Here is a 19,392-nt window from a genome sequence, read left to right on the forward strand (position 1 = left end):
TGACCTATGTTATATACTGGTCTTCATATCAAAACTCTCAACTTCTTCCCAAAATAGCTTTAATAAATAGGAATCATTAAAAAAAAAAAAAACCTGTACAAAGGAAATGAGAAAAGCTAAAGAAAGGAGAAATAATTCCCTTAACCCAGTTCTTCCCGAGTCTTGCCAACTTTCTTGGGCATTTTCTTGGCATTAGGATCTTCTAGCTCTCGGGCTTTGTAGTAGTGGGGAGCTACCTCAAGGAGCCAACCACTCTCAATTTCTAGTACCTGGAAAGAGAAGGAAGATGAGTTTTTTCTTGGAGAAGAAACATTTGTTTAACTTTGCTGTTTCCCCTGTTGTGTTTATCTAGGAAGTATTCTCATCTAATCAGAAAGAGGGAGGAGGCTGGGGCAATTGCTGTCAGTCCTCAAGGGCCAAAACCTAAGGTTCCAGTTTTTTCTGTGACTTTACAGAGTCATTGCTCTTGAAAGGCAAGAGATCTGAGCTAAAGCAATGCGACCTTTTCTAGCATGCTCAAAGGACAGGTCCCACAAGTATCTATCCTTCTCTTCAGCTAGAAGGATAATAACTGTAAGGATAGACTCTTGCCAAGTGCCTACTGAAGAGAGACCAATCATAGGGAGCCTGTGGCTTTACCTGTCTCATAAACTCCTTGGTTGTCAAGACAAGTTCATGGTAGAGTAGCCAACGTGGCTGCTCCTCAAAAAGAGAGGAATTAGGGTGAATGAAGACAGTCTGTTGTTGTTTCACAGTTCGGTATCCACTTCGGGTCAGCCGTGCTGTGTGGTAGAAATAGCCAGCAGTGATGGCCTGGGAGAAAATGAACAAGAAAAACCTAAACCAGTTGGTCCTGTCATCTCTCCCAGCCACCCCAATAAAGAGAAAAGTTAAGTCCGTGTACAGATAGAGACAAAGCTGGCCCACAAAAGCTTTGCAGGGTAGGAGAAACTCCAAGCAATCTCAGAATACCTTAGAAAACCTATTCTCCTTGAGACTATAGGAAGAGAGATGTAGAAGAAAGCATTATTATTAGAATATTAGATAGTATGTGATGAATGAAAAATGCTGACCTTACGAACTCGAGTATAGTCCCCCTGACAGGAGCTGAGCCCAACTTCTACCCGTTCCAGGAGCCCCTCTAGCTGTTCTCGCACGTCTCGTGCTCGGCGCAAGGAGCGCAGTTGCACAAAGTTTTCATAGCACCACTGGGAAGAATAGCCGCTCTCAACCCACTAGAGGAGACCAAGAAATGAGAGTTTGGGGACATACATGGCCAGATATCTTCACAGCTGTCACTTCCCTCTTTATCTTCAATTTTAAGTTACCCAAATTCTACCAACCTGTGTATAAACATTTAGCAGCACCAAGTGGTCCCCACCAGGCAAGAAGAAGTTAACACGGGCATTATCAGCATGGACAACTTTGTCCTTGGGACGGTAAAAGATGGAATTATTGACTGATAGCATGGCAGCCACTGTGAGAATCTCCTCTGAGCAGCCATACCTGAGATGTATAGAGGAAAAGAGAGTAATGAAAAAAAGAGCAAGACACGTACATAACCTGTCCCCTACCCTCCCCCCCCCCAAAAAAAATGATCATGTGCTGGACACTCCAGACCTTTGGTGCCCCCGGAGAGGGGTAATGCTAATAAACCCAAGTGTAGAGGACAAAGAATACAGGTTCAACATAAATTGCATGAAGAGGCAATGTGAACATTTTAAAGGGTTCCTATTTAGGATGTGTATGCAGGATTGGGGAAAGTTTGCCCCTCTGTTTTAGTAAGAATAAATACCAAGAGAGAAACAAACATAAACATGCTACATAGGAGAGAGGGGTCACTCACTTCTCAGATGCCAAAATCATCTTAGATAACATAGGGTCCACAGGCAATTCTGCCATTTTTCGGCCCGGCTAAGAGAAAAGGAAATACACGATTTGAGTCCATCTTTCCCAACAGAAACCTCAGACTGACCCATATCTCCCATCCTCCTTGATTTCATCCTGTATTTTACCCTCCCTCCCCAGATCTCTCCCCATTTTCTACATTCCCATCCTTGCTGACCGTGGTGAGCTCCCCTAGGTGGTTTAGTGCTCCCAGAGCATACAACTGTTCTAGAGCCAGCAGCAGGGTCTCATAGGGTGGAGGATCCAGAAAGTCAAAGTGCATTAAATCATGGATTCCTAAGAGCAAGGGAAGAATTAACTTACAAAAGCCCAGAATTCTAGCCATAATTCCAGCCCTTCCCTTCTTACTCATTCCTTTAGAGACTCTGCCACCTAGCTCACCCAGACTCTTTAGTAACAGGACAACGTTGCCCAAGCTGGTCCTCTGGATTTCTGGCACCGTGGTCTCCTCTAGCTCATGCTGATAGGCCCAGGCTGTATAGAGGCGGAAGCACTTCCCTGCAGCTACCCGACCTGCACGGCCAGCTCTCTGATTAGCTGAGGCCTAGAGAACAGACAATTTAAAGAACTCTTAAGAGGTGATGGCAATTCCCTAACCTCTTCTCTAGAGGCCTCTCTCCCCAGAGCTGAATCTTCCTGGGACCAAGTGTCCATTTTCCTATGTGCTCTTGTCTCAAGGCCCTGACCTTGCTACAGGGTGTGACAGTAAGGGATTCCATGCCAGTTCTGGGGTTGTAGCTCTTTTGTTTGCAGAAACCAGGGTCCAGGACATAAATGATGCCTTCAATGGTCAATGATGTCTCTGCAATGTTTGTTGCCACCACCACCTGGGGAAAAAAAAAGAGGAGTCAGTTGGTATCCCCTCATTCAACTACACCCCACCCAAAAAGTCACAACACCATTTCTCTCAGTCACTTGATTCATTCTACTAGATTGTAAGCTCCTTAAGGGCAGTGATTGTTTAACCTACCTTTGTATCTCTCTCTTTACGCCTACCGTCACGCTGTTCGAGGACTTTAATAAAGTTTTATGAAATTTTAAATCTTAGCTTCCTACCTGAAATATCCATAGTAAAGTAGGTTGAAGGAAGAAATATGCAGTAAGAGGTAGTCTGTGGTATTTAGGGAAATGGAATGTAGAGTAGGGATGGATTAAGAAGTGTTCAGGCAGACCGTAGTTTAGGGTTCATGGGGAGAAAAGAGATGGAGGAGGTATGGGTATTAGTGTAATATATCAGGTTAGGGTCACAGGGGCTGTTGGTAGAAAGGTGAGAAATCACAAATGGGAATGAGAGTGAATATAACCTAAGGATATGGGGGAAAGCATTCTGACTTGTGAAGAAAAGGGGAATTCAGACATTGCAGACTATCCTGTTCTGTGGACAGAATAATCTGTGTAAAACACCATTTTCATTCATTTTCCTTTTGCTCAAGAACTTTCATGACTCCTCTGTGTACAGCAGTAAAACCCAAAGAGCTGACCCCAACCTAATTTTTCCAATCTGACCTATGCCCTGTTGCTCATTTTGCCTTTTCCCATTTTCATGCTTTTGCTCATACCTTCCATCCCACCCTGAACACCTTCCTTCTTCTCTTGCCCTATCCAAATTCTACTCATTCTTCCCAATCCCACTTCACCATGAAATGTTATCTCACGGTCAACCCAATGCTCTCTCCTCTGACTTTTTCCAGCACTTGTCTAGGTCATAGACTTAGTACTTATTTTAAAATCTAATACTAATAATCTTTCATGTGTGCATTATGCCCTATCTCTGGCCTAGTTAAATACATCCATCCGTGTATGTGTGTATACACACACACATAACATAAATTATTCCTTCACTGGATTCTAAAGCCTTTTTTTTTAAACCCTTAACTTCTGTGTATTGGCTCCTAGGTGAAAGAGTAGTAGTAAGGGTAGGCAACGGGGGTGGGGGGGGTGGGGGAGGGTGTCAAGTGACTTGCCCAGGGTCACACAGCTGGGAAGTGTCTGAGGCCAGATTTGAACCTCCTGACTCTCAATCCACTGAGCTACCCAGCTGCCCCCTGGATTCTAAAGTCTAATCTGAATCAAGCCCTAGAAGGAGACATGCTCTCTCTCTCTTTACTTTGTCCCCTCTCTCCTAGTCCCTAAACCATGCTCTCACCACAAAGTCCCAATACCAAGTCATATTCTTCACCCTAAAACCCCTCTCCTCCTCCTATGAAATGCTCAGGACTATTGTTCTGCTTGCCTTTTGAAATATAAACTTTCCTTGTTCTGCTTCTTACCTCAAAGCCTCTCTCCATTCTTGTCCTTTCCTTTCCATTACTCATTTTGTCCTAACCCATCTCCTTCCTTGTTAGTGTCCCAGTCCCAGACCATGGGACCACTACTTGTGATTTGAAGCTATAGGTCCCTGTGCTCAGTGCCTAGAGGGTGGTCAGTTTTGAGACTGAGAGAAAAGTCTTCATAACCCACTGCAGTAGGAAGAGATGTCTTCCAGGATTCTCAAGTTGAAATGCAGTGTTATCTTCCCATAGAAATATGGAATGGTTAAGTTCTACTGTTAGCACATGAGACTATTCTCTAGCTATGTGATAAGTAGAACACTGTTGCTCAGGTAGTCTCACAGACTTACAGCAGAGTTGCCAAACCTGTGACCAGTGGCAACCAAGCAGAGCCAGATTAAAAAGTAATTGGGAAATATTTAACAAAATAAATTAAAATACAGTAAAACATAGAATTTAGTATTAAAACCAAGTCAATAGATGGTCCACAGAGATCCTTATATATAGATGAATAAGCCCCATTTCTATTTGAATTTGACATCATTGTTTTATGGCATGAGTTCTATGAGAAAATATATTTGACACATGCACTTTCAGAACAAATTCTCAGGGCAGGCACTCCCTAAAACTACTGAATGAAAAGTGTGATAGTATATGAAAACAACATTGAATTTTCAACCAGAGAATCTGGGTTCAAATCACAGCTCTAGGCCTTATCTGCAATAACATAAGAGATACCTTCCAACTTTAAATCCTATGATTCTGATGATTTATAAACTTCTAGGGAGAGAGAAAAGGAGGGAGGGGAGATGTTTTCAAGGCTAACCTTTCGTGCCCCAGGGGGTGTTGGCTGGAAGATTCGAGCTTGCATGTCAGAAGGCAGATTTGCATAAATGGGCAGCACCAGTAGCTCCCGGATCTTGGAGCCCAAACGACGGCAGCGATCCTGTAGCATCTCACAAGCTGCTTCAATCTCTTCCTATAGTATAGGAATAAAGGGGCAATGTGGGAATGGGGATAGTGGGGAAGGGGAGGAGTGAGTAGGGGAAGCAATACTACTGAAGGCCATAAAAGGCCACCTCACCCTTCTTTCCCCCAGGGCACAAGGGCCTTATCCCCTCTCCTGCCATGACTCTACCTGTCCAGTCAGAAATACCAGGATATCCCCAGGGGGCTGAGTGACATGGATCTGCAGCACAGACACCACACAGGCTTCTAAGTAATCTGCCTCCGGAGCCTGGAGATCACAAGAAGGTCAAGGAGTAAAAATAAATCGAGATCTTTACAGATTCTGTCCCCAAACCTGCCCCTTCAACCTTTCTAACCCACTCCCCTCCAGACTTTCCCTCCCCAAGGAGACACCTTGGTATAGAAGATGTCAACAGGAAACCTGCGGCCAGGGATCCGGAAAACAGGGGCATCATCGAAGAAGGCTGAGAAACGGGCAGTATCCAGGGTGGCAGAAGCCACCAGAACCTTGAGTTCTGGGCGGAATCGAGCAACATCCTTTATCAACCCAAACAGTATGTCTGTGTGTAGAGTCCGTTCATGAGCTTCATCCACCATCACCACACTGTAGGAGGGAAGGGAGATAAGAGAATAGAGAGCTAGATGCTAGACAGCTGGGACACATGGGGGGAGAAAGAAGCCAAGCTAAGGGCTGAGAGTCTGGGTCCCCAAAAGGAACTGTTGGGAGAACGGTCAAAACCAGGGAAAAAGATCTTGCATGAAGTAGCTACTTGATAAATGTATGCTGAAAAGAACCAATCAATAAATTAAGCATAACCTCATGCGGTCAGGCAATGTCAACATGTCTGCAGCCAGGATACCCAGCCAAGGCCTCAGCAGGAAAAGAAAAGGACTGGGGGCAGAAGGCCCTTGGAAGTACATCCTAAGAAAGGACTCTATAAATCTCACAACACTATATAATGTATCTTTTATCCTTTAGGGTTTTTCTTGTATCAAGAGTTGCCTGGTCACCTCAGAAGTCACTTAGTACAATTTGTCATTTTACAGATGAATAAACTAAGGTCTGGAGAAGTTATCTGACTTGACTAAGAACATGAAGATAGTGAAAAACCAAGCCTAGATATGGACCTGATGCCTCTGACTTCTAAATGCTGAAATGCTTTCCACCATATCATGCTTCTCCCAACTCCCTTATAATGGTTGGCAAATGGGCAGGGCTGAACAAGCTTAAAAGGTAGCAGAGGTTCTTTGGAAACAAATGCAATGAAGACAAGCTGGGAAGGACCATCTACTAGGAGGCCTCGAGATGGCAGCAACACCTGCCAACTTCACTATTTCAAAAAAGGCTGGGTGAATCAGTCTTCCTGCCTAAAGACAATGTGTCTGTGGAAATCTTATTTAAGTCCATTTTGTTATGAAAGATAGCAGGGCCAGCAGAAAGAACACTGGAATTGGAAACATTCAAAGCCTGGCTTTCTTGCTCATTTTCTACATGACTTCAGATAAATGTCACCTCATGGGCCTTGGTTTTCTAAAATAAGGGGAAGGAAGACATCAGCTTCTCTGGTCTCTTCCAACTCTAATTCATCAAGCCAGCAGCAGCAGCAGTGTAGCTTGGCTGCCATTATTCAGGCTCCAAGAAACCTCTGCCATGAACCCTCTGACCTTGTGGCTACCTTCAAAGATTTCTTGGTTTTCTACTTCACCTCCCAGATTTGCATGGTCAGTTTTTGTTCCCTGGTTTTTCTGCTATGCTTAATTTCTTATGATCTAGGCAACTAGTCTGAGGCCTTCTAACTATATTGTTTAAAATTATTCTCTTTGTGGGAGGTGTCGGGGGAAGTTGTAGCAGGGAGTCCTGGGAGATGTAGTCTCCCAGGACTTAGAATAATTTTAAACAACACATAACCCTTAGTATGGCTCTGAATAATAATAAACTTTCATGCCACTTTAAGGTTTCTTTCCTTATTACTCTGAGACAGTAATTGGTATAAGTATTACTATCTCCATCTTAGAGATTGTTAAAAATACTTTATGTGGTATCCAAAAACAAGTCTGCTCATTGACTGGGAAATGACTCAACAAAACTTCGATAGACTAATGTAACAGCACATTTTACAGAAAGAAATGGGGACTATGAAGAATCCAGAAAACTCTTTGAGATTTGTATGAACTGATAAAAATGAAGAAAACAGAACCCAAAGAATATACATAGTGACTAAAATAACAAAGAAAAATAATACTACACTAAATTAACATAACCAATCTTAATGACAGAGCATACTTTTTGATAGAGAGGTGGTAGGCTGTTATATACTGACAGATTATAGTCCACATTTTAGTTTGTTTTGATAAGTTATTTTCCTTTGTTACAAAAAGAAAGGTTCTTTTGTGGGGCAAGGTAGAGTGGGGATATTACTGGAAAGTGCAGGGATGTTTGGAAAAAGGCTCAAGAAAACTTTTTTAATATGTTCTATCAGAAGCACTGGCTTCAATAAGTATTACTATGGAGCTCACTATCTGCTGCTTAAAAAGGCAGGCAATATAGTATTATAGTACTTAATTAAGACTTGGAAGGGCCCTTCATCTCCTCCAAGTCCAACCCTCTCATTTTATAGAAAAGAAGCCTGAGGCTAAGTTAAGTGATTTAACCAGAGCCACAAAGATAGAAAAGAACCAGGATTAGTTCTCAGATTCCAAATCAGGTCCCTTTCTACTGTTCCAAATCTCTCCCCACTTTTTAACATCATTGCCTTAAATAATTCCTCTCCAGGAAACATAGAAGAAAAACAACTGCTTGAACACATGGGTTGAGGTGGACATGATTGGGGATGTAGACTTGAAACTACCACACCAATGCAACTATCAACAATTTGGAAATAGGTCTTGATCAATGACATATGTTAAAACCAGTGGAAATGTGCATTGGCCATGGGTGGGGTGTGTAAATAGAATTAGCTCTAGCCCATTCATAGTCAAAACTCTACTTACCCTAGGCATCTAGATTATATCATCCCCACCTCCCTCAGTAGGGAAGGGAGATGAGTTACCCACACAATCAGTGTAGAGGCTGCCATTTGTCCACTTGAATTAGAGGTGGACCCACAGGAAGTGATGAAAGACACTATCTCTTCAAGTATGTTGGTTACTTCCTGCTAAGGGAGTTCCTGCTTTGAACTTGGTGCTGAAGGATCTCGAGGGAGACCTCAGGCAGCTTCTACTCTGAATTGTCACGTGGGTAAGTTAGGCTGACTTCCTTGGCCTACCTTGGCATTTTTCCAAGACTCTACCTTAAGGAGGCTCTAGCCTATCTGATTGCTAGGCCTTATAGCTTGTAGCCTCATTTATTTAGCCTTTTAACCTTCTCTCTCTGTCCAGGCTTCTGCAGGCCTGGACTACCCTCTCCCTCTCTTTATTTCCTTACCTTTTACCTTCCTAATTGTAAATAAACTACCTTAAACCTGATCCTGACTTGGGTCCATTTTAATTATGGAATCAATCTGAATTGTTGATTCCTGGCGGCCACACTTTAAATATATATCTATAAATATCTAAAATCTCCCTCTTACATGGGGGAGTGCGGGGGGTGAAGGGGAAAGTAGGAGCATGAATCATGTAGCCATGTTAAAAATGAATATTAATAAATGCTTAAAAAAAGTAATTCCTCTCCAGCTTTATCAGCTATAGGCAAGACAGCAAGCAACCTTTCATCCTCTAAGAAGGTATACTTGACATTCACTTACAAAGCATCCATCTGGCAGGTGTGGTTCTTTGTGAACTACAAACCCAGCTGATAGTCTTTTGAAGCTTTCTCCATTAACTGGTCCTAGTCCCAGTTCCTCACATGCTTTCTTGTGCAAAACAGGCCTACAAAATTAGTGAAGTCTGGAAGTGGTGACCAGGAGAAGACCCTTTAAACCAGTGATCTGATCAAGTTTACCTTGATCCTTTGACTTGATAAGTAATAAGTTTATCTAGCTCAGCTATGAGCCTGTAGTCAGGAAGACTTGAGTTCAAATTCAACCTTAGACACTTATAGCTATGTGACCTTGTCATTAATTCTGCCTTAGTTTCCTCACATAAAACGGGGGGAATTAACTCAGGGATGTTTTAAGAATTAAATGAGTTAAGATCTGTGCCTATTAGCACAGTGCCGGTTACATGGTAAGTTTTACATAAATGCTAGCTATTATTATCAACTTGTCACTCAAGTTTCTGATTAAGATGCATTTTGTCTGCCCTGTGGAACTCTTGCATGTATTGTATACCCTGCCTTTCATCATCTACTCCTCCAACTCACTGGTTTATGTCTCCAAATCCAAGCCAACAACCTTGATTATTATGGATTATTATGGATGATAAAGTTAAAAGTTCTTTCTCTCTGTTGCTTACAACCCCTCTATATGCTGATTAGAAGGGCCCAATCATAGGTCTCTGCCAATTAAGTAAACACATGCCAGCTAGTTTCCAATGTTAGCAATGGAGATGTACACCTACCAACAGGCTGGAGTGGGAGTGGTAACAAATGTGGGACGTATAATGCTATGATTTCCATGAGCTGAGTACCAGGTTCTTCTGAATTCCCTTTCTGGCCACACTATTCCCTCAGGAGACAGAGAGCTTAATCAGGTTGGACTAGCAAAATCAGGCTGGCCCTATCCTAGGTTAAATGACAACAAAGGCTAATATCAAACTAACAAACTGCTAATATCTTCGTGGTTGCTGATACCCCAGAAATCCAAGAGCACTCTACAATGGGATGCCTTTGACACCAAATTTGAAGACTTATTAAGACTCTACTCTTGACCACTGGCATAAACTTTTTATCTCCAATTCTACTTCCTTGGTTTCTAAAGTAAACAATCCAGACCACCTTCCCACATCTCGGCCTCATCTCTCCATTTGTAATCCCTCCTGGATCTGAATTGGCACATTTTTTTTTAACCCTTAACTTCTGTGTATTGGCTCCTAGGTGGAAGAGTGGTAAGGGTGGGCAATGGGGGTCAAGTGACTTGCCCAGGGTCACACAGTGAATTGGCACATTTGTCCAGCTGGTGCTGAAAGCAACTAGCAGGAGCCCAAAAGTTCTCTCTAGGTCTTGCTTTCTCAGAAAATCTAAAGGATGTGGGACACTTTCAAAATGTCTAACTCAATAACCTCCCTGTCTTTAGAAAGGATGAAATTTTGAGGAAGGGAGATAGAAAACCTCTGTAGTATTACTTACACCCCCATTTTATCTCCATAGTATCTTGAGACATGGAAATTAGAGACACTGTGGAGAGAAAGGAGGCCAGTTCTAGGACATCTTGAAATAGATTGAGAAGATAGCAAAATACTAAAGATTGGGTTGGCAAAGAGGGAAAAACACTGGGAGTGGCTCTGAAAAGCTTTTGTTAACTAGGGGATAGAAATCGGGTACCTGTAACTTCCAAGGTCAGGCTCAGAAAGGAACTCTCGAAGTAGCATCCCATCAGTCATATATCTGAGAACAGTCCGTTCTGAAGTACAGTCCTCAAAACGGATACTATAGCCAACCTGGGGAAAGGAGTTGAGAATGTGAAATTGATAAAGTTTCTGGATATTTGAGAACAGGAAAACAGAGGACGAGAAACTATAAAACATGGGCTCCTGAGTGAAGAGAAGGCTGGAAAAGCAGACCTTTCTCTTAATTCCCTACTGAGTCCTTATTCTTCTCCTTTTACAATGAAACTCACCTCATTTCCCAGCTTGACCCCCATCTCCCGGGCTACTCTCGCTGCCACACTCATGGCTGCCACTCTCCGAGGCTGGGTACAGGCAATCTTCATTCCCTTCTGTGTGTAACCCTGGGATAAAGATTTGGAGGAAAAAGAGGTTTGGGGGAAGCAGAAAATATCCATACTTCCTCCCACTGCTGTGCTCCCCCAAAGGAATTCAAGAAGGCCTTGAAAGGTTCAGGACATAGATACCTAGGCAAGCTGGGCCTAGGGTCCTCTGAAGAAGTCCTCACATGGCCATGGTCAGCCCCAGTCCCTAACACTCAAATGGGTTCTGAGGAAGGAGAGAGCAACTATGAGAAATACTGACAGAAGCAAAGAAGAAAGAGAAAAAAGGGGAACAGAAAAGAGGACAAAACATAAGGAATAAGGAAAAGAAGATAAAAAAGATAGGGAATAAAAAACTGGGCTCCTAATTCTTCAATCAGTTAGTTATATTTAGAGACAAGAGGGTGCCCTGGGGTGGGACACCAGGGAAGTGTTTTTCATAGAGGGCTCAGTATAATAAACAAGCAAGTGGTGGGAACAGGTAATGTCCTACCTCCTCAAAGAGGTACTGGGGGATCTGTGTTGTCTTCCCTGACCCTGTTTCACCCTCAATGATGAGGACCTGATGGTTAGCAATGGCATCAAGGAGGTCATTTCGGAATGGAAATACAGGGAGGCTATGTCGCACAGCCCTAATTGATTCCTTCTGTTGGTCCCCAGAGGAAGGGGATGGAGCTGATGGTTCCTAAGGAGAATGGGAGACAAGATAAGAGTTCTAGGTCCCATTTCACCTCTCCTTCTAGATTCCAGCATCATAACCTCTTCTAACCTCATCACCCTGAAGCCGTGTGGCTCGGACAAATTCAATAGTCTCCTCCTCTTCCAACACCAGTTGATACTTGGGCTCAGAGGGGGCAGCATCCTTGGCTCCAAACCGGAGGGCAGCTGCCCCTAAACGGGCCTCCTCCCAGCGCCTTTGCTCCTCTCCAGGGGCTCCTGACTCTTCTTCCACCAGCTCTACCCCACGAGCTGGCTAAGAGATGAAAGAGACAGAGACAATGGGCATATATGCAAGGCAAAATACAGGCAACATTAAAAAAACAAAACAAAACACATTCAGATACAGTTTAGGTTTAGCATAACAAGTAACTATAGTCCTAAGGACAAATGAGGAAAATACCACTTTCTCCAGAAGAGGCAGAACATTTACTAGCATGTAAATGCATGCCACATGGATTATTAGACCAGGTCATTGTATCAGTTTTGCTTAACCATTTTTCTTTGTTAAAAGGAGGTTTCTATGGGGGTGGAGATTGTAAAATAACAAAAGGTATGAATAAAATGTAAAAAAAAAAAAAAGATCCAGGCATCCATGTTTACCACAACCTCACCTCAAAAATCACAAATGCTACTGCCCTGCTCTCCTCATCCATCCCATCTACCCCTGTACTTCAATAAGGGTCAGCAAGAAAAAGAGAATAAGTGATACAGATATTTGGGTCCTGAACTTTAAATAGTCCTCATGCAAGCTTTCCTTCTTTTCTTGGGGCCCAGCACAATCAACCCCTTCCCTTCTCCCTTACCTGTCCACGAGTCTCTTCTGGCATATGGTATCGAGTTGTGGCCTCCAGCTTCTCCTGCTCCCCAGCTGCCCGGTACTCCCGGGCCAGATCCCGTACTCTCTTCTTATACTTAAGTTCCTGCCGCTCAGTGTGGCTCAGCTCCACATCTCCAAAAAGAAATTCCTCATCTGCCAGCTCTGCTTCTAGATCCTCCAGTTTCTCCCGCTCCCGCTTTGCAAGGTACTCCCTCCTTGATTTCTTTCGAAGCTCAGGTACCTGTAAGAGGAAAAAGTGGTCTTGATCTTTCTTTTTAGGGCAGATCCCCTTTAAGTATCTCAAGACCAGTGAAGCCTCCTCTCAAAACTCCAGGTTCAATTAACTTCAACACAAATGTATCAAATGCCTACTCTTATATATAAGCACTGGCATCTTTGTAGCAAAGGTTTTCTCAAGGAGAAAGATGGTGGGTCTCTCATTTTTGTCTATAGATGCTAGTTAGTTTAACCTGAGATGATCTAAGCTTGACAAAGCTTATTATAATACACAGATTCACATAATAGAACAAGTCTCTTTCTAAAAGAAGGGCCTATTTAGGCCTGAAAAAAAATCAAAACATTGCTTAATGAATATAATAGAATAACAATAATAGCAGCAGACATTTTAGTGGCATTTTATGGTCATAATTCCCTTTCCCATCAATTATCTTACTTGAATCTAGAAAAAAACATATGATATGAGAAGTGCAATAGTATAACCCTTATACGGAATATAAGGGTAGAGTTTGAGATTTGCCCAGTATTACACAGCTGGTGAAGCCATTATTCTAGTCCAGGTTTTCCAACCCAGAATCTAGTGCTTTTTCTACTATATCTCATAAGAACAACAAATATTAGCTTGCCCAAGCTGGATGACTAGGCAGAAGACCCCATATCCAGTATACCTTGATATCTATTCAGCCCTTTTCAAATGCTGAACTAATTTCCAATAGCAGATTCATCAATGGCATAAGGAAACAATCTCTAACAGGAGTTTATTTCCCTTGTTAATACTATGTAATAACTTTGTCCTCAAAGAAACCAATCATGAGGGGTTTGCAGTAAAATTGAACACAGTTCTTCCTTTTGCAAGCAAAGTCTTTTCCATGACTACTCTTTGTACCTCTTGCTATCCAGTGTCAACATTTAATCCTAACTTCAGCTGCAATCTGTTTCAAGATTTGACAACTCAGAGGAATATGAGATACAGAGTAGAAGATCATTTAGTTCAATCAACTCATTTTACGAATGAGCAAGATGAAGCCAAAGTGGCTAAGTTATGAAATAACACACCCAAAGTTTTGACTATAGTAAGTTATATTGTTAAGTTATGAGAACAGAGCAAAACAAAATGCTATGTGAAATTCAGGGGGAGAAATCATTAAGGATCCAGGGATCAAAAAAAGAAGTGCTTCAAACTTTCATTCTATGTGTCCAAGGTCACAATGATAGAAACAACAGAAAATGGAGTTTAACCAAAATCAGATCCTCTGATTTCAAATTCAATCTTCTTTCCATTATGCCACACAAAAGAGTTTTTCCTAGTGCCTAATCTTGGTCCACTGTGCCTTGGGGATATGACTGACTCACCATTGCTTTCTGGTCTTCTTCAGCCATCTTCAGGCGCTTCTGGGCCTCCTCATAGGCCTGAGAGGACAAATAAGGAGACAATTAAGGCAACAGGTTCCTACCTCTATAAAATAACAGGAATCGAGGAGATAGATCAGCATCTGATGGAGGGGATCTCTTATGAATATAGATGCTAAAATGAGGCTCAAGAGACTGTGTACTCTATAATTTTAGTTGCCAAAATAAAAGCAAACATTGGGCTATGGAGAACCAGTTCCCTTCCTAAGGACTACCATCTATGAGATCATAATCTATTGAGTGTATGAAGCTACCCTTGGATTTCAGTTCTCTTTTGAATGTCTACATAAATTTCTATTAGATATACCAATAGCTATGTACCTTCTTGTCTGACCGCTCCAAAATGTTTCGGGTCCGCTCCTTGTCCCGCTTTCGAACTCGTTCAGCAAAGGCATCACGTTCCTCCAGGTCCTGAAGCCGCTCCCTCTCACTTCGTTCCCATTCATCTTCTGACTCTGGCTTCTGTTCCTTGTTAGTCTCATTCATCCTTCAAATCAGCCCCATGGTAGGTGAAACAAGTGAGAGAGTCTAATCATACTCTGAATCATAACTCTTGGTTCTCCTACTCAAACTCCCCTCAGGGAACTTTTTGTTTCCAAGATACTCACCTTGCCTTCTTCTTGTCCCCTTCTGAATCTCGTTCTTCCTCCTCCTCTTCCTGGGTCTTCTTCCTAAGATGTTTCCGTTTCTTGTTCTTCTTTTGGAACCCACTCCGCCCTCGGCCCTGGGCTTCCCCATCACTCTCTTCACTTTCCTCCAAAAGCTGGTATGAACGGTTCTTCTCTAGCAGAGCTAAAGCCTCACGTTCTGCTGCCCTGGCTGGTCTTTCCACAACTGCCTTTCTTGGAACCTAGGAATGAAAAGGATGACAAAGCATTATCACCTGCAGCTCCATTTGCCTGTCTCAATATCCTACAGGTCTTGCCTCACATCTTTTATCATACACCCCTTTTTCTCTAACTCCTCAATTTATCCATTGTATTTCCCTATCTAATCTCCACAAACCAATTGGTTTGTTAGCTTTCTCTCTATTAAACTGTGAGCTCTTGAGAGTAAAGGCTATTTTTTGCCTTTCTATGAATCTTCACCCTTTAGTATGGCACACAGTAGCCACTTAATAAAAATGTTCATGGACTCTGCTTCCTACATCTATTCTTAGCTATGATCAGAGCTACCTTTATGCTATGGCCAATAAAGATGACAGCTTCTTGGGTTTGGGGGTGGAGGTAGTTGTGCGTGTGTGAGAGTGAGAATGAGAGGTTGAGGCTCTTCTTTTTTGATTCTGGGATCCTTAATAGTCTTTACCCTTTAATTTCACATAGCATTTTGTTTTGCTCTTCTCTCATAACAATGCCATTTATTATTAGCAAAATCTATTGGAGTCTTATGCCACAACTAGGCCAACTTCCTTGAGAACAGAGCCTCCTCTTATCCTCCCCACAGCAAAGAGAGGCAAGTGCCATTTAACTCCCTCGTTTGTCAAACAAGGATATCCTATCCAGACCCAGATTCTCCCCCTCCCTCACCCCCACCTCCGCCAGTCCCTGGCCCTGGCTTTCTCCCTCTGGGCTCCCGAAAGCACCTTGCCCCAGAGCCTCAGCGCGAAGTCTCGAGCCGGTCCGCTGAGATCCAAGGTGCCAGTGTCTCGCAGTCTCTCCACAAACTCATCGGCTGTGCCGCAGCGTTGCGCGGTGCCGATGAGGAACTGTGCGACGTGCCGCTCGCTCAGGCCCAGTACCGAGTGAAGCTCGTCCTGCACCCAGCGCTCCAACCCGGCCGGGGTCGCCATGGCGACTTCGAAACGTCAGCTTGCCCCCACTTCCGGCGCTTCAGCCCGGGTAGGCCACGACAACGGCCACGGCCACGGCGCGTGCGCGCGGGAGGGAGGCTTCAAGACTCGGGTTTTCCCCTCCCTCCCGAAAGGCAGAGGGTGGGGCTCCCTCAGGACCCCAAGGCACAAAGCCCGCAACCCCTAGCATCCACCATTTCCGGGCCGTACCTCTACCGAAGTGGACAGGAAAATGGCAATACGGAAAGGGACCTTTCCTGGGGTTGACAAGCAAAACTTCCGGTTTTGATTCACGCCTCGCTTCTTTTTTTCGGCTGCCCCCTAATGGCTTGGAGGTGTTATAGCATGTGTGATGGCATTACAGACTGCGCAGGACATCATAGAGGAGAAGTAGAGAGGATGCAAGTTAGATGTCCAAGAGGACTTTCCAGCAAGGAGAGGCAATTGAGAACCAGGATCTGGGGAGAGTTGGAAGTGTGTTAAACGAGTGCTTCTTCTGTCCTTTATGGGGGATGTGCCTCCTGGATGGAGTTGGAAGGAGAGGATTTTCTCAATAAATAGGGCTTTGGGGATAGTTACAATGGAATTTTCAACTTTGGAAAATTCACTAAACATGCTAATTATTATGGAGACTGACTTGTCCATTGGTAGTGGGAAAATCTCTCAATTATGGACAAGACTGTAAGATTTTTAAAGAGATTAGAGTTGTAAACATTATCTTGAAGGACTGGTTGCTTAGGTAGGAGTGTATGCCTGAATTTAGTTAATTAATCAGAAGTTTTTGTCTTCCAGTTCAAGAAACTAGTACTGTTGCTTACTTTCTGCACATAATCTTGGGCATGTTACAGCCTCTCTGGATCTTATTCCAACAGCTTTTCCAAACCTTTTCATCCCTCCTCAAACTTCCCATGGCTTCCTCCCTCATCCATGAACCTAAGAATATCCGCTCATGTTTCACTGGGAAAATTGAGGCTGTTTATAGAGACTTCTTCCTTCTGTTTTCTTCAATCAAGATCATTCACACACCTGCTACCACTATCTCTTTTACATATATCTCACTTTGAAGAGGTAGTTTTTGTTGCCACAGCAAACTCCAGTACACATACAATTCCTCCCCATTACATTCTCCAGCAGATTTTCTCTGTCACAATACTCTCTCATTAATCTTAAATCACTCATTGATTACTTACTGCTTCCCTACTTTTTTTTAAACCCTTAATTTCGGTGTATTGTCTCATAGGAAGAGTGGTAAGGGTGGGCAATGGGGGTCAAGTGACTTGCCCAGGGTCACACAGCTGGGAAGTGGCTGAGGCCGGGTTTGAACCTAGGACCTCCTGTCTCTAGGCCTGTGCTTCCCTTCTTTCTAAAGACTTATCCATGTTTTTCCCCATCCTCATTTGATCCATTTATCAAGATAGCTTTCCCTTTTCTCTCTTCTTATTTTGTGCCTACCCTTCTTTAGAGCTGTCGACCTCTTTTCTTCTCATTCTCTACAGTCTAGCTCCTGTCTTCATCATTCAACAAAAACTACTCTCCCAAAGTTACCAATGATCTAGTTACTAAATATAGTGGCCTTTTCTTAGTACTCATACTTCTTGATCAGTCTTGTAGCCTTTGATGCAGTTGGTCAATTTTTAAAACATAATAATTTTTATTTTTTAAACTCTTCCTTTCTTAGAATCAATACACGCATCATATTCAAGGCAGAAAAGTAGTTAAGGGCTAGGCAACTGAAATTAAGTGACTTGCCCAGAGTCACAGAGCTAGGAAGTATCTTGAAGTCAGATTTGAACCCAAGTCATTCTAAAGCCAGGCCTGACACTCCATCCATTGAGTATCCCTTATTCATCCCTTAAATAATCTCTATGTTTTGTGACAATCTTCTTTCCAGTTTTTCAACTGCATGACTGTTCCTTCTCAGTCTCCTTTTTTGGATCCATTGAAGGGAGGAATCATTGTGGAGAAGGGGGCCACCTTTCTCATCATCATGGCAACAGTTACTGAACAACTGCTACAGTCAGATAACCTCTGAGAAAGGCAATGACTTTCAGATCACTGCTCCTGTTTGAAGCCCAGTTCTGATAGCTATCATTCGAGGAAGCATTTCTTATGGTGAAGGAGCCAGTCATCCCTTGAATCTGCCAACCAACTGCCCACAAAGAGCAGGTAAGGCAGCCTAGTTTTAGTAGGGCACCCTGAGGTAGAGACAGGAGGCAGCATGTGTCTGGCAAGTCAGACTACCATCATCACCACCTTGACCAGTCTCCTCTCAGAACTGACAAGCACAGGCCAAGACCTTGAACCCAAAAGCCTTGGTAATAACAATGCTTCCAGAATAGTGCCTTCCTTCAGTCATGGATCCTGGGAAGCAAGTCCTATGGAGATGCAGCCTGACAAGTGCTCCTACAGGTGCTATGGCCACAGCTACTAGACCCAGTCCAATCCAGGAAGACCCAGGATTCTTGCCACCAGAGTCCTTGACACTGTTCAATCATTTTTCAACATCAGAAACCAATTTGATTTCATCAGTGGAAATGATATTATAATCTACTTTGCCTCTGTACCCTAAGGTCCATGAGACCTTTCCATCTGACCCTATAAGTTATGTCCCCAATTATAACATGAGTTCCTTGACTGAGATAAAGGTCTATCTTACCTTTCTATGTGCATCTTCTGTGCTTAATAGAGGACTTCATATATAATAGGTGCTTAATAAATGTTTTTTTCATTCATTGGGGTGATACCTACTAACATTGGGTATCCCCAAAAAGGCTCTATTCTAGCTTTCTCTCTCTAAACTATTTCATTTGGTGATAACATCAACTTCCATAAAATGAATTATCATCTCCATCCTGATAACTATTAGATCTACTCACCTAGCCCCTCACCTCTCTCCTAATCTCTAGTTTCCCATCTCTAGATAGATCTTCCATAGACATCTTAAATTCAACATGTTCAAAACTGAATTCATGATCTTTCCTTATAAGGATTTCTTCCCTCCTAATTTTCCTATTATTGACCAGGGCACCTCCATCATCTTAATTACTTAAGTGTGCACCCTAAACTCTTCCCTCTTATCTCTCACCCCATCCTCATCTAATCTGTTGCCAAATCCTGTTGTTTCTCCTTTTGTAATAAGTCCCCTGTCTTACTTTTCATTAGCTGCCCCAGTCCTGGAATTTTCTCTCTCATCTCTGTCTCTTGGTTATACTGGCTTCAAATTCCAGATAAAACTGCATCTTCTATGAGAAGTCTTTCCCAATCTCCAGTTCAACAGCCTTGTCTCTAATTTAGCCTACATTTGTTTTATTTGTACAAAATTGTTTGCATGTTGTCTTGGGACCCTCTTAGATTGTGAGCTTCTGAGAATAGGAACTGATATTTGACTTTCTTTGTATCACCAGTGTACAGTACCTGGCACACAGTAGATGCTTAATAAATGCTTGTTGACTGAGTTTCCTTGTTCAT

At 42.9% G+C, this 19,392-nt stretch overlaps 1 protein-coding gene across 1 annotated transcript; it reads right to left on the minus strand.

Annotated features, from left to right (window-relative positions):
* Nucleotides 1–62: 62 nt before the first annotated feature.
* Nucleotides 63–16,087, minus strand: DHX16 (DEAH-box helicase 16). Its single transcript, XM_044673760.1, has 20 exons — nt 15,718–16,087; nt 14,744–14,985; nt 14,457–14,622; nt 14,079–14,135; nt 12,475–12,729; nt 11,721–11,924; nt 11,445–11,636; nt 10,862–10,972; nt 10,567–10,682; nt 5,541–5,751; nt 5,317–5,415; nt 5,005–5,157; nt 2,595–2,735; nt 2,290–2,452; nt 2,066–2,184; nt 1,847–1,914; nt 1,344–1,506; nt 1,074–1,235; nt 640–813; nt 63–269 (listed from the first exon to the last, which is right to left on the minus strand). Exons 1-20 carry the CDS (start codon nt 15,922–15,924, stop codon nt 141–143), a joined length of 3,132 nt encoding a protein of 1,043 aa, XP_044529695.1. The 5' UTR covers nt 15,925–16,087; the 3' UTR covers nt 63–140.
* Between the last annotated feature and the right edge of the window lie 3,305 nt (nt 16,088–19,392).

The sequence above is a fragment of the Gracilinanus agilis genome, chromosome 4 (assembly GCF_016433145.1).
Source record: "Gracilinanus agilis isolate LMUSP501 chromosome 4, AgileGrace, whole genome shotgun sequence".
NCBI lineage: Eukaryota > Metazoa > Chordata > Mammalia > Didelphimorphia > Didelphidae > Gracilinanus > Gracilinanus agilis.

What these genes read in the sequence shown, in the direction of transcription:
- DHX16 (XM_044673760.1), bottom strand. Translation starts at nt 15,924, where the DNA reads ATGGCGACCCCGGCCGGGTTGGAGCGCTGGGTGCAGGACGAGCTTCAC. An exon ending in TTGACATCTTCTATACCAAG is followed by an intron (nt 5,416 to 5,540) that starts GTGTCTCCTTGG and finishes TGTGATCTCCAG; the next exon opens with GCTCCGGAGGCAGATTACTT. An exon ending in TGCTAAATGTTTATACACAG is followed by an intron (nt 1,236 to 1,343) that starts GTTGGTAGAATT and finishes GGTCTCCTCTAG; the next exon opens with TGGGTTGAGAGCGGCTATTC.